The 15,271-nt window shown below is 33.1% G+C and overlaps 1 protein-coding gene across 1 annotated transcript; it reads left to right on the top strand.

Moving 5' to 3' along the window:
- Window positions 1-7,436: 7,436 nt before the first annotated feature.
- On the top strand, window positions 7,437-10,192 carry LOC144556841 (uncharacterized). The gene is made up of 2 exons (XM_078305315.1): window positions 7,437-7,645; window positions 8,269-10,192. The coding sequence occupies exon 2, from the start codon at window positions 8,399-8,401 to the stop codon at window positions 10,112-10,114; it is 1,716 nt and encodes a 571-aa protein (XP_078161441.1). The 5' UTR covers window positions 7,437-7,645; window positions 8,269-8,398; the 3' UTR covers window positions 10,115-10,192.
- The last annotated feature ends 5,079 nt before the right edge of the window (window positions 10,193-15,271 follow it).

Below are 15,271 nucleotides of genomic sequence, written 5' to 3'. Positions count from 1 at the left end.
CCTCAATTATTGTTTTTAGTCAAGTTTCAGAACTCTTGTTCATTTACGCCTGTCAATTATTTTATTATTTTTCCGTAATATTCAAGACTTGTGCCATATAAGATTCGTAATTAATAATTTTAGAGGGCAAATTGAATTAAGAAAAATAACTAAAATTTAATAAAATTATTACGTTTAATAATTGAAAAACTTGATTGAACAAAAATTTAAAGAAATGAATGCAATAAAATATCCGACCCAGTACAATAATTAGCAGAAAAAAAAAAAAAACGATTAAATTGATGATGGCTTCCTTCTCAGCATCCCAGGGCCTCCAATTGAAGTTATTGCCAATCAAATTAAAAGATTTCTTCTACCGACCTAATTGGGCTTTTAGCTTCTTGCTTTAAAATCAGTTGTTGTAACATTTCTCCTACCGCATCTCTTGTTGTATTGTTTCATTTCCGATTAAAGCAAGGGTTGCTTTAAAATCTGACCAAAGTACTTCCCCCCCATCGCCGCCTCGTTCTCTCCTCTCAGCTCCTGTCTGCCTCCTCTCTACTCTCAGCTCACCTCCTCTCTCAAGTCTCTCTTGCACTTCAACTGTTTGTCAAAATGCTCCTGAGAAGTTTTGTTGCTCCAAGCAGCTTCAACTCTTTTGTTCCCTCAATTTAAGATCTTCTGTATTTGGTACTACATTTGTGAACATGAGTTTACCATTTGGTAATCCCTGACTGTGCACACAAGTTACTTGATGAAATGTCCCAAAGAGACTTACACTATCAAATTGAGAATATTCTTTACTGTTTCTATCAAATTGAGAAACAAGGCATAAATTGAGTATCATTTAGGACCGTCAAATTGAGAAACAAGACATATTGTACTGTATCCAAATTGAATGTTGTTATATGAGGCTGTGTTATGAACATCAAGTACAATGGCTGTTAATTTAAGTGAGATATCTCTAGCATTTAACTATTGAACATTTCACAATTTCTTGTAATTTTCATCAAAACTTAAATTATATATGTTAAGTTGAATGGCCTTTCCGAATGAAACATTATGTATATTCACAATTTACCTTGCATGATCAGTGCACATGTCTGCAATGCATATTGGCTTCAACCATTGCTATAATCTATGAATTTATAGATACTAGAAACATTTAATTTAATGAGTAAGGCAATAAAAAATTCGAAGTCATTTTGGGCCGAAATAAAAAAGACCAACCATGATAAACTGTTCAAAAGAAAATTGTAGCCCATTTAAAAAAATTTATTGGGTTAATATACACGACCCAATTCAAATAATTAGTTTTGTTAGATGGTAACAAGAGACATAAATGGGCACTTGCAATTACAAATATGTAATCTAGGTTACCAGCTCTAGTAATAATTAGAGGCGCCGCCATTCCAATTTCCAATCTAGGTTACCAGCTCTAGTCAGATTCATTAATTAGAGGATGTCAACCTTGATGCTCCCATTCTAATTTGTGATTTATAATACTTCTTTTCATGGTTTCTCTTCTCAGGGACATCATTTTAATGTTGCGGCTTATAATACTATCATGGATGCACTTTGCAAGGAGGAAGAAACTTAACACGTTTTTAGTTCTCCTTGCATAGTGCATCTATGATGGTATTATAAGTCACAACATTGCATAGTGCACAACACTTCCTCTGCTTTGGCCAGATTGCTCATCAGGTATTCCTTTCTGCTGCTTGAGTGAAAAAAAACTAACATCTTAATTTTTTCTATGCAGCCCTTGCCATTGGAGAAATTTACAGAGAGGGACTAAAAGATGCAAACTCTTTGAGAAATGATAACATTTGGAAACTACTTACAAATGATCTCTTCCTACCTCTGTCCCAAAGGTATTTATGTATTCATTAGTGTATGTTTACTAATTACAGAAGCCACAAAATTAAGTTTTTGTCCTTTATACTTTTCCTCTGCCTTGGCACTTAAAATGAAGTACTGTACTGTTCGATTGAAATCATATGGTCCAAATGGCAATCATATATGTAGTTTTCTGAAAAGAGGGGTCTGGTAATATGGGTACAAACTGCTTTTATAAAAAGACTGGACATGTCTTTACAATTCATGGTAAATGATATTTGATATTATGAATTTCGGATCCTGTGCTATAGAACTTAAAAATCTCCCTCTGATTATTTGCATACCTGTTAGGAATGGATTAATTGAAATATGATTACATATGTAGTTCATGATCCTAATTATCATATACTATTGATGAAATTCATCAGGCAAATGTATTTTTATTTCTCTTAAGAACCTTAATTGCTTCAACATTTTAAGTACTAATATGTTAAATTTGTAAAGATGGCTGCTGGAGCAAGGAATGAGCATTGTTGTAAAAAAGCTTTAGTAAGAAGTAACAATCATGTGATTCTGGTGATGGAATCCACATCACAGTGACATTTTTTCTAAAATTTTTCACATTTCTTTCAATTTCATACTTGTCGGTTCTTATTTAGGGGAGGTCACATAATGGCACTTGCTTCTTATTTTCCCCCTTTGGAATAATTTTTGTAGTTATATCTTGAAGAAATTAGAAGTTAAAAAAAAATCATAAACTTTGAAGTATCAAGAAAAATAGTTTTTAATTTACATAAATGAAAACATGAATCATTGTTTAACTTACTGTTTGACTCCTCACAGCGTCTACTATAGTGAAGATGCAACATTTTCACATTTAATCCTTATATATGATATAATTTTTCAAATTAGTTGTTGCACATTCAACATTCTTGACGTAGTACTAAATCTAGAATTACTTTTTCTTGACAATGATATCCTTTACATTTTGAGATTGGTTCAAATTAGTATTTAATTTTTTTTTGAGGTTTACAAATTAGTATTTAATTAGTCAACTAGAATTTCTTTTGCAAGTAATGTAAGGTTTTACATAGTAAAATCTTAATTAAAAAATTTGAATTAAGAAAATAAAATAAAACTTAATAATAATTAAACTTGATTGATAAAAAAAAATGATAACCGCAATCGTCAACCAAGTACAATAAATAATAATTAGCCGAAAACGAAAATCAGATAATGTTGTTCTGCGCAAATCAAACTAATAAAAGGTCAAGTTTGTCGACGTAATCTGAGTCATAAATAAAATAAAAGGGTGAAGGTCTCACATCCTCGGAGATGTCTCACCGCGCGTTACTTTCTGGAAAATATCTCAAATACGTTATGCACGAATCATAAAGGACAATTAGAATTTTACTTGCCGGCTATGCAAATTAGTCAATAAGAATTTTCTTTGGAGCCTCTTTGAGAAATGATAACATTTGGAAACTACTTACAAATGATCTCTTCCTACCTCTGTCCCAAAGGTATTTATGTATTCATTAGTGTATGTTTACTAATTACAGAAGCCACAAAATTAAGTTTTTGTCCTTTATACTTTTCCTCTGCCTTGGCACTTAAAATGAAGTACTGTACTGTTCGATTGAAATCATATGGTCCAAATGGCAATCATATATGTAGTTTTCTGAAAAGAGGGGTCTGGTAATATGGGTACAAACTGCTTTTATAAAAAGACTGGACATGTCTTTACAATTCATGGTAAATGATATTTGATATTATGAATTTCGGATCCTGTGCTATAGAACTTAAAAATCTCCCTCTGATTATTTGCATACCTGTTAGGAATGGATTAATTGAAATATGATTACATATGTAGTTCATGATCCTAATTATCATATACTATTGATGAAATTCATCAGGCAAATGTATTTTTATTTCTCTTAAGAACCTTAATTGCTTCAACATTTTAAGTACTAATATGTTAAATTTGTAAAGATGGCTGCTGGAGCAAGGAATGAGCATTGTTGTAAAAAAGCTTTAGTAAGAAGTAACAATCATGTGATTCTGGTGATGGAATCCACATCACAGTGACATTTTTTCTAAAATTTTTCACATTTCTTTCAATTTCATACTTGTCGGTTCTTATTTAGGGGAGGTCACATAATGGCACTTGCTTCTTATTTTCCCCCTTTGGAATAATTTTTGTAGTTATATCTTGAAGAAATTAGAAGTTAAAAAAAAATCATAAACTTTGAAGTATCAAGAAAAATAGTTTTTAATTTACATAAATGAAAACATGAATCATTGTTTAACTTACTGTTTGACTCCTCACAGCGTCTACTATAGTGAAGATGCAACATTTTCACATTTAATCCTTATATATGATATAATTTTTCAAATTAGTTGTTGCACATTCAACATTCTTGACGTAGTACTAAATCTAGAATTACTTTTTCTTGACAATGATATCCTTTACATTTTGAGATTGGTTCAAATTAGTATTTAATTTTTTTTTGAGGTTTACAAATTAGTATTTAATTAGTCAACTAGAATTTCTTTTGCAAGTAATGTAAGGTTTTACATAGTAAAATCTTAATTAAAAAATTTGAATTAAGAAAATAAAATAAAACTTAATAATAATTAAACTTGATTGATAAAAAAAAATGATAACCGCAATCGTCAACCAAGTACAATAAATAATAATTAGCCGAAAACGAAAATCAGATAATGTTGTTCTGCGCAAATCAAACTAATAAAAGGTCAAGTTTGTCGACGTAATCTGAGTCATAAATAAAATAAAAGGGTGAAGGTCTCACATCCTCGGAGATGTCTCACCGCGCGTTACTTTCTGGAAAATATCTCAAATACGTTATGCACGAATCATAAAGGACAATTAGAATTTTACTTGCCGGCTATGCAAATTAGTCAATAAGAATTTTCTTTGGAGCCTCTTTGAGAAATGATAACATTTGGAAACTACTTACAAATGATCTCTTCCTACCTCTGTCCCAAAGGTATTTATGTATTCATTAGTGTATGTTTACTAATTACAGAAGCCACAAAATTAAGTTTTTGTCCTTTATACTTTTCCTCTGCCTTGGCACTTAAAATGAAGTACTGTACTGTTCGATTGAAATCATATGGTCCAAATGGCAATCATATATGTAGTTTTCTGAAAAGAGGGGTCTGGTAATATGGGTACAAACTGCTTTTATAAAAAGACTGGACATGTCTTTACAATTCATGGTAAATGATATTTGATATTATGAATTTCGGATCCTGTGCTATAGAACTTAAAAATCTCCCTCTGATTAGTTGCATACCTGTTAGGAATGGATTAATTGATATATGATTACATATGTAGTTCCATTCCATTATCATACCACTTAATTCCTTTTGACTTATTTCATCTTGCCAACAAATCAATTTCAATGTCAAATTCACAAGCAATTATATGCCTGCCTATCAAATGGGAGATTTAATTGTTTCAGTTTGATTGGTCCGTTTTGCACTACTTTTGACTGGTCAAGACATTTTGTACAAATCTGATCTGAAAGAAAAATCGGGGGTGATCGATTAGAAGCCAGCATGGCAACAACATATGTAAATATAATTGTGGTTGATTACAAGCCTTTTGTTACACAGTTCTACCACAAGTGTGCTGATTTTACGTCTAATTGTAAAAGTTGATTACAAGCCTTTTTGTAGTTATATCTTGAAGAAATTAGAAGTAAAAAAAAAATCATAAACTTTCAAGTATCAAGAAAATTAGTTTTTAATTTACATAAATGAAAACATGAATCATTGTTTAACTTATTTGACTCCTCACAGCGTCTACTATAGTCAAGATGCAACATTTTCACATTTAATCCTTATATATAATATAATTTTTCAAATTAGTTGTTGCATATTCAACATTCTTGCCGAAATTTTTATTAATAGGAAATATATTAATTAAATATTGAGATTAGAGAACGCTTTTTCGAGATATAGGGAAAACGTGATGGTTAATCACGTTCTCTGGTCGTTATAGACTATCACGGCCAGATTTAGCACTAATCACCGCACTTCTAAAAAAAAAAAAAAAAAATTCCTGGCCGTGATTATCAATCACGGCCAGAATCATGCCATATTAAAATGGACAAATTCAGATCTCAAATATGGACAAACTCAGATCTCATTCTACACGGTCAGATATTGCACTGGATTTGAATTCTGGCCGTGATTATCAATCACGGCCAGGAATTTTTTTTTTTTTTAAAAGAAGTGCGGTGATTAGTGTTAAACCTGGCCGTGATAGTCTATAACGGTCAGAGGACATGATTAACCATCACGTATCTCGAAAAAACGCAAAAACGTTCTCTAATCTCGATACTTAATTAATATACTTCCTATTAATAAAAATTTCGGAACATTCTTGACGTAGTACTAAATCTAGAATTACTTTTTTTTGACAATGATATCCTTTACATTTTGAGATTGGTTCAAATTAGTATTTAATTAGTCTACTAGAATTTCTTTTGCAAGTAATGTAAGGTTTTACATAGTAAAATCTTAATTAAAAAATTTGAATTAAGAAAATAAAATAAAACTTAATAATAATTAAACTTGATTGATAAAAAAAAATGATAACCGCAATCATCAACCAAGTACAATAAATGATAATTAGCCGAAAACGAAAATCAGATAATGCTGTTCTGCGCAAATCAAAGTAAAAAAAAGGTCAAATTTGTCGACGTAATCTAAGTCATAAATAAAAAAAAATAAAAAAAGGGTGAAGGTCTCACATCCTCGGAGATGTCTCACCGCGCGTGACTTTCTGGAAAATATCTCAAATACGTTATGCACGAATCATAAAGGACAATTAGAATTTTACTTAATTAATATTTAATTAGTCAATTAGAATTTTCTTTGCAGCCTCTGATTGGAAATTTTAATTGGCAAAAAATAATTATGTACAATGAACAAAATAAGCCCCACAATTATATATTTCACATCCTTCAATCAAATTTTTACAATCATTTTCTTCATATTTTGAAATTGGCTCAGAATGGTATTTTAATTAGTCGACTAATAATTGACATAACATCAAAATTGATGAATGATGACTTTAGTATGTAATGTAAGGTTTTACATAGTGAAAAATTAATGAAAAATTTCAGTGGACTAATTTGAATTAAGAAAATCAAATTAAACTTAATAATAATTATGTGCAATGATTGAAAAACTCGATTGACAAAAAAAAAAAAATAATAACCGCAATCATCAACCAAGTACAATAAATGATAATCAGCTGAAAACAAAAATCAGATAATGCTGCTATGCGCAAATCAAACTAAAAGACGCTAAAATTGTCGACGTAATCTGAGTCATAAATAAAAAATGAAAAAAAAGGTGAAGCTCTCACATATATCCTCGGAGATATCTCTCGCGCGTGACGTGACTTTCTGGAAAATATCAACAGTTCAAATCCGTTATGCACGAATCATAAAGCACAAATATAACTGGCCCCTGCGCTATCCCTAACGCGGTGAGATATCTCAGAGGTAGTTTACGAAAATACCACTATAGCTACTTGTTCCCCCACTCAACAAAATTACTCACAGCGCCACACCGCCGTCAGCTCACCTCCTCTCTCAACTCCCTCTTGCACTGCAACTGTTTGTTAAAAGGTTCCTGAGGAATTTTGTTGCTCCAAGGAACAGGAATCACTTGTAAAAGAAAGCTGTTGGTCGGGCACCCTCACTATTGAACACGAACCGCCTGCTTAACGCAAGAAAGTACCTGGCACTGGCACTGGCACCTTCCATCTTCTACAAGCAATTCTAAGGTGACCACTCATCTTGCATTTGTAAAATTTATGAGTCCTCTGACTGTGCACAACGTGCTTGTTAAATTGCCCCAAAGAGACACTACATGAATTCAATTGTTTTATCCTTTCCATTGGGAAGTAATTTAGCTTTCATTTCCCAAATGGATAAATAACACATAAAACAAATTAATTGCAGTTGTTAACCCTATAAATTGGTAAAGATGAAACTTTGTCTTGCATAATTTTAAAAGTTGAGTTAGAGCCTAAATTGTGGAAAATAAGAAGCTAAAGTCCGTGCAAAAATCATCTTTGCGTTGTCATTTGTCAACTATATTGTTTAGTTATGATTTATGAACCAACAACCAGTTTAGTAAATATAGTATACAAGAACAAAAAGAATGATAACATTCTAAAGAGTACCATTCTGTGGGATACATCTAATTTAATTCAATATTTACTAGTTTATGAGGTAATTAGGGTTCTGATAGTTCTTACGATTAGTGCATGTTACCTCAACAATTTAGGCAAAGGTGGACATCATGTACTGGATTGATGCCTAACTAGTACTATCTAGTTGGTACCAATTGCCTCAGTCATGTTATGCAAAATTTATTCACCATCCTTTCATTTATGTTTTGTAGGGAATGTATTGATAAATTCTTAGGACACTATTATAGTTGAACAAGGGCGGTCACTGCATTTTGTTAGGCTACCAACAGCCTCAACTCAATCATCTACAAGTGGAGTTGTGACCAATTCCAACACATTCTCATGGGGACCCGCCAACTGGAATCACTTGTAAGAGAACATTGTCGGTCGGGCACCCTTACTATTAAAGATGCTCTTCAATTTTTTGATCGCTTGCTGGCCGCTAAGAGCCCGGCACCGTCCATCATTTCCTTTAATCAACTCTTTACAGCCTTAACTCGTATGAAGAACTCGAACAACCATTATGCAATAGTCTTTTCACTCTTTAACCGCTTAACCCAACCTAAAGGGGTTTCACCCTCACCCGATGTTTGCACCTATAGTGTCTTGATCGGCTACTGTATCCGTATGAATCATCTGGGACTTGGGTTGATGTTCTTAGGGCGATTCACTAAGGAGGGTCAGAGAGCTAATGCTTTCATCTTCACTCCTCTACTCAAGGGCCTCTGTTCTGAGAATAGGGTTAGTGAGGCCGTAGCCATGTTGCTATACAAAATGCCAAAGCTGCGTTGCACACCTAACGTGATATCCTACAACACTGTTATTGATGGCCTTTGTAAAGAAGGCCCAGTTAGTAATGCATTTAATTTGTTTGACCAAATGCTCTCAAAGGGTATTACACCAGATGTATTTACGTACAGCTCGCTGATTGATGGTCTTTGTAAAGAAGGGGCAATTGGTAAAGCATTTAGTTTGTTTGAGCGAATGCTTTCAGAGGGTATTGCGCCAAATGTAGTCACATACAACTCGCTGATTAATGGCCTGTGCAAGGAAGGAGATACTGAGAAGGCAGAGGAACTGCTATCCTACATGGTTTCTCAAGGACTTCAACCTAATGTTGTGACCTATAATACTCTCGTGGATGGGTTGTGCAAGAAAGGGCAATTGGGCAAGGCAGTGGAAATGCTGCAGTCCATGGTTTCTAAAGGACATGATCCCACTGTTGTGACTTATAATACCATCATAGATGCACTTTGCAAGGAGGGGAAAACTGAAAATGCAGAAGAGTTGTTATGTAATATGATTTCTAGAGGAAAGGATCCTGATGTTTTTACTTATAGTACTCTGATAGATGGTCTCTGCAAGATGAACAAAATAGAAAAGGCAAAGAAGGTGCTAAATGAGATGGTTTCAAAGGGATTACTGCCTGACACTGTCACTTGCACTATAATTGTGGATGCACTTTGTAAGAAGGGGGAAGTTGACAGGGCAGAAAAACTACTATATGATATGCGTGATGAAGGTGCCACACCTGATCTCATTACATACAATAGTGTTATAAATGGATATTCTAAGATAGGCAGTTGGAAAGAGTCGATTAGAGTTTTCAAGGATATGGTTGATCGAGGCTTTTTGCCGAATGTGGTAACATATGGATCATTGATGGATTCTATGTGCAAACAAGGCCAAACCAAGGAGGCTCAAAAGTTGCTTGACTTAATGGTAAGGGGAGGTATAAAACCAAATACTGTATCATATGAAATTTTACTTATTGGCTATGCAAATTATGGCACTATCGATGATGTGATGAAAATCTTAGATCGAATGCAACTCAATCATGTAGTGCCAGATCTCTCGACTTACACTTCCTTGCTGACAGCATATGCAAAGAACAGAAAAGTAGATCAGGCTATGTGCGTGTTGAACAGAATGAAGCAAGAAGGGGTGAAAGCCAATTTTGCTGCCTCTGCACCAATTTTAGAACTGCTTTTGAAAATGGGGCGAGACGAAGATGCAAGAGATCTCATGGAGCAGACAAGTGGCAAGACAAGTGACTGATGTGCCAAAGCAGTCGAAGATGGCTTCTTGGAATGTAGATAATCAATTAATTTACTTTGGGCAATTCCTTACGCTATTAATTTTAAAGTCTTGTACCTCTTTACTGATTATTTTTTGTTATAATTTGAAATATTATTTGGTTATTCTGGATTTAGTTTAAATTTTCTTTGTGATTTCATTGTTTTTTCACTTGCAGTTGTGTTGCATCCAACTTGACTCCAATAATAGCCCTTTGGCTTAGGGTATATAAAGTTGGTTTTTGGGGGTGTAAACTCGCACTAACATTTGAAATTTGAATTCTAAATTTCAAATGTTGTACCATGCATATCTTCCAGTATTTCACAAACGAGAAAACTTGGAAACTCTTGAAATGGGGAAATCATTGAAATCATTGCCTTGGGATTAAAATGAAGTACTGTACTCTTAGGAATGGATTAATTGATATATGGTTAGATATGTTGTTTCATTCCACTATCTTATCGGTTAATTATTTTGGACTTATTTCATCTTGCGTACAAATTAATTTCAATGTCAAATTCACAAGCAATTATATGCCTGCCTATCAAATGGGAGATTTGTTTCAGTTTGATTGGTCCGTTTTGCACAACTCTTGACTGGTCCAGACATTTTGTAGAACTCTGAACTCTGAATTTATTGATTCTTTACTGTGCAATTTGATGAACCCAGCATGACAGCGACAGAAATTAAAGGAATGTTGTGTAAAGAAGGGAATATGTATAACTGTGTATTCTCAATTGGGGGGCCAATAATGGTCGCTACTAATCCAGTATTGACATATTTAACTCAAAGAAATAGCTGATGCTAAAGGGAACACTGTTGCACATGTATTTAATGTTCTCTCTATTAATTTATAGATCACTGTAAAAGCACAAGGTATTTTGCTCTTAATCTTGCCTTCAGCTTATCTTGTTGGTAATTGCACAATGTAAATTGTGGGTGCTTAGAAGCCTTTGTTACACAATTCTGCCATAAGTGTGCTGATTTTACGCCTAATTGTAAAATTGATTGAGAGTAAAAATAATTACATTCTGGTGATGGGATCCATCTCATAGTGGCATTTCTTCTAAAAATTCTCACATTTCCTTTAAATTTGCACTTGTCGATTCTTCTTTGGTAGAGGTGATATAATGGCCCTTGCTTCTTATTTTTACCTCTTTGGTATCTCTTTTTTTAGTTGTATCTTGAAGAAATTAGATAATAAAAAAGAAGGAAAACTTTTCAGTATATTACTCACATGATGTGTTGACTCCTCTTATTTGCATGTAGCAAACCTCAAACTTTTACTGATTGATTATGCCAAATGGCATCAAATTTTTTATTTTTTTTTGGTATACTGTATATATAGTGAATCAATTTTTTTTCCTCATTTCTGCAGCTTTTTTTTTTTCTGGCCTGGATTAGCTTATAAAAATCTGTGGCACCGTTAAATTATAGTTTGTACTTTGTAGCAAGGTTACAGTAGAGTTACTCGGGAGAACATTAGGAGAAATTCTAGTCATTCCTACTGGGACACATTCATATCTTGTAATTTATGCTTATAATAGTGTTTCTAATATGTGTACATTTATTTTGTTTAAAGAAATTTCGCTAAAACTGATTTCTTGTTAATTAGACTATTCCATCCCTTAACTAACACACAATAAAGTAATTAGATGGCATATATAGTTTGACAATTCATATTTTGGAAGCAACAGGCCCAATCACCGGAAGGCCCAGAAGAACAAAAAACGAGAAGAAGAAAAAAGGAACCTCAAAAACAATTAAATACAGTACACAATTAAGCTCCAGAACATATTCAACACTCAACAGCAATACAGCATGCAAGGAAATAAAAAAGAACTACGGAGTTGATATCCATACAAATTGCAATTAGGGAGCATCTAGCTATTCCCTCGTAACAATCCCCCATTTATCTCCCAGTTATTAACTACTTGAATAACTACTAACTACCCAGGGGACCACTTACTATTTGAGGACCATCTAATATTTGAAAGATTTTACAACTGACGCACGCAAGTATTCATCTATAATGTATTAAGTATTCATATATAACACATCAAGTATTCATACCTAAGATATCAAGTATTTAAAACAAAAAAAAACTTGACACGTTTTTAGAAGTGGTTTTTTTTTCTCTGTTCAATGTAATCAATATTTCTAACGATCAGTGAGGAATTTACAAATCTAAAACCACGAATGTTTTCTACATAATTTTATCTTTCAAATGAGATCCATGATGACATACTTTTGAGTTGTCCGTTACACAAGTATTCATCCTCATCGAGAAAGTATTAATCATCATTGTGCAAGTGCAAATATAAAAACTTAACACATCACTCATCTATCTTTTACACGTTTTTAGAGGTGATTTTTTTTCTCCGTTCAATCTAACCAATATTTATGACGATCTGTGAGGAATTTTGCAAATTTAAAATCACAAATGTTTTTTAGAAGTGATTAAATAGTATTCATTTGTTGCCATGCAAGTATTCATCATCGTCGTGCAAGTGTAAATACAAAAATTGGACACATCACTCATCCATCTTTTACACATTTTTAGAAGTGATTTTTTCTTCTTCGTTCAATCTAAACAGTATTTCTGACAATATGTGAGAAATTTTGTAAATCTAAAATCACGAATGTTTTCTACACAATATTTTTTGTAAATGAGATTCATGATGACATATTTTCGAGTTATCTGTTGCACAAGTATTCATATCTCGTCATGCAAGTATTTATACATTATCGAGAATGTATTCATAAATCATGGAGAAAGTATTCATCCGCATCGTACAATTGCAAATAAAAAAGCTGGACACATCACTTATCCATCTTTTACACGTTTTTAGAGGTATTTTTTTTCTCCGTTTAATCTAACCAATATTTCTGATGATCTGCGAGGAATTTTGCAAATCTAAAACCACGATCATGCTCTACATAATTTTCTCTTTCAAATAAGATCCATGATGACATACTTTCGAGTTGTCCATTGCACAAGTATTCATCTCTCATCACGCAAGTATTCATCCCTCATCGAGAAAGTATTCATTCTCGTTATGTAAGTGTAAATACAAAAGCTGGACACATCACTCATCCATCTTTTACACATTTTTAGAGGTGGTTTTTTTTCTACGTTCAACATAACCAATATTTCTGACGATTTGTGAGAAAGTTTGCAAATCTAAAATCACAAATATTTTCTATACAATTTTATCTTTCAATTGAGATCCATAATGACATACTTTCAAGTTGTCCATTACACAAGTATTCATTCTTGTCATACAAGTATTCATCCTTAAGATATTAAGTATTCATTCATAAACGTTGAAATATTCATGTCTAAAACATCAAGTATTCATTCGTATACCTCTATTTTTTTTTCAAAATTTTTTTTTCTGTCATTTCATAATGACATACTTTCGAGTTGTCTATTGCACAAATATTCATATCTCATGGAGAAAATATTCATACTCGTCGTGCAAGTGTAAATAGTTAATGTATCAAGAGTATTACAAGCATATGTGCCTACCTCAATTAATTTTACAAGAGCAGCCAAATAGTATTGAACATTGCTTTATTGCTTTCGAGTTAAATTTTATTTTTTGAAAATAAAAAATAGTTGCCACATCAAAACAAAAATAATCTATCAAATTTTACAAATCATGTAATTGAAATATTACAAACAAAAAATAAAAATAAAAACAATATTTAAAAGAAACAAAACATATTTTATTGAAGTATTCATACATAGGATATCAAGTATTCAATCATATACGTTAAAATATTCATACCTAATACATCAAGTATTCATTCACACACCTCTATTTTTTTTTTCAAATTTTTTTTTTCTGTTATTTCTTAGTACTTAGTACGCACTTTCCTAATTCATCATTAATAAAACTTTGTTCTTTGCAAATAATACACTACTTCACGAGGAAAAGAAACATAGACACAAAAGGTGAATAGTTAATGTATCAAGTGTTTCTCTCTCGACTCTTTCTAGTAGCATAGCAGTTCATACCAGTTTGATGTATTCGTACCAGTAGTGTACCGGTTAGTAATGCATCAACAAAGAATAGGCTTCTAGTTCCTACAAAAGAAAAAGGTGTCACAGGCTGTCAGTAAACATCAATACTAACTAAATCTGATCAAAATATCACATTATGCTCTAAATAAAATTATGTCAAACACTTTGCTGCATGTCTAATCAAAACAATGAGAAAAACAGCGATTATAATCAAATTCACAGTCTTGAACATTAAACTTCTAATTAAAAGAATATATAGAGATCGGTGAAGCTTGAAATTCTATTTGTCTTGTTTATTTACACACTAATCTACCATCAATTTTTACCTCTTTGATCTTTAAACAGTAACCATATGAATTAATTCAATTGTGTGGTGATGAATCAAACTTTTTCATGTTACTTGGTTTAAAATTGGTGCGGAAGAACTACCATTAGCAGTAAATGGTTTCACTTCTAAATGAGATAAAAAAAAATCAGCTAAATCAACATGTACATTTTACACAACTCAATTTTTCATAGCTAAATCAACATGTACATTTTATGCAACTCAATTTGTCGTTCCTATCTATCAATCGCTTAATATCAAGTCAAAATTAAACAAGATAAAGCCTACCAGTAACTAGAATCTCAGCAGTAAGGCCATTAGAGCTTCTCGCCACCTTCAATTCACACCCCAGAGTGCTGAAAAGACTCAAAGAAAGGTGAGACAGAGCGCCTCCGGTGAGATGGCCTTGCGAGCTGTTCAATCTGTGTCAGCGGCCCTCCTTACTCAGAACCCTAGCACAAAGCTTGCGTGGAATCCAGAGATGACGGCACGAGTGGGCGAGATCCCCGCTCAGCGCCTACTTACGATTAGAATTGATGAGGTGCATCACACTACTTTCAAAAGCCAGTCTCGGTTGCGCGATTCAGCTCTCGAAGGCATGCTTATGAGATAAACACAGGCTTTGTCGGTGGAGTTGGAAGCGAACAAGAGGCGACCGTCGTTTGACATGGCGATCCGAGAGAGGTCGGACACCGCCTCAAAAAGGAAGGTGATAAAGCGCGAGTTTATCAGATCGAGATCGATGATGCAATTATCAGCCAAAGGAACGAGGAGCAAGTCGTCG

The sequence above is a fragment of the Carex rostrata genome, chromosome 7, assembly GCF_964058835.1.
Source record: "Carex rostrata chromosome 7, lpCarRost1.2, whole genome shotgun sequence".
NCBI lineage: Eukaryota > Viridiplantae > Streptophyta > Magnoliopsida > Poales > Cyperaceae > Carex > Carex rostrata.
This window is presented reverse-complemented; position numbering and strand designations above follow the sequence as displayed.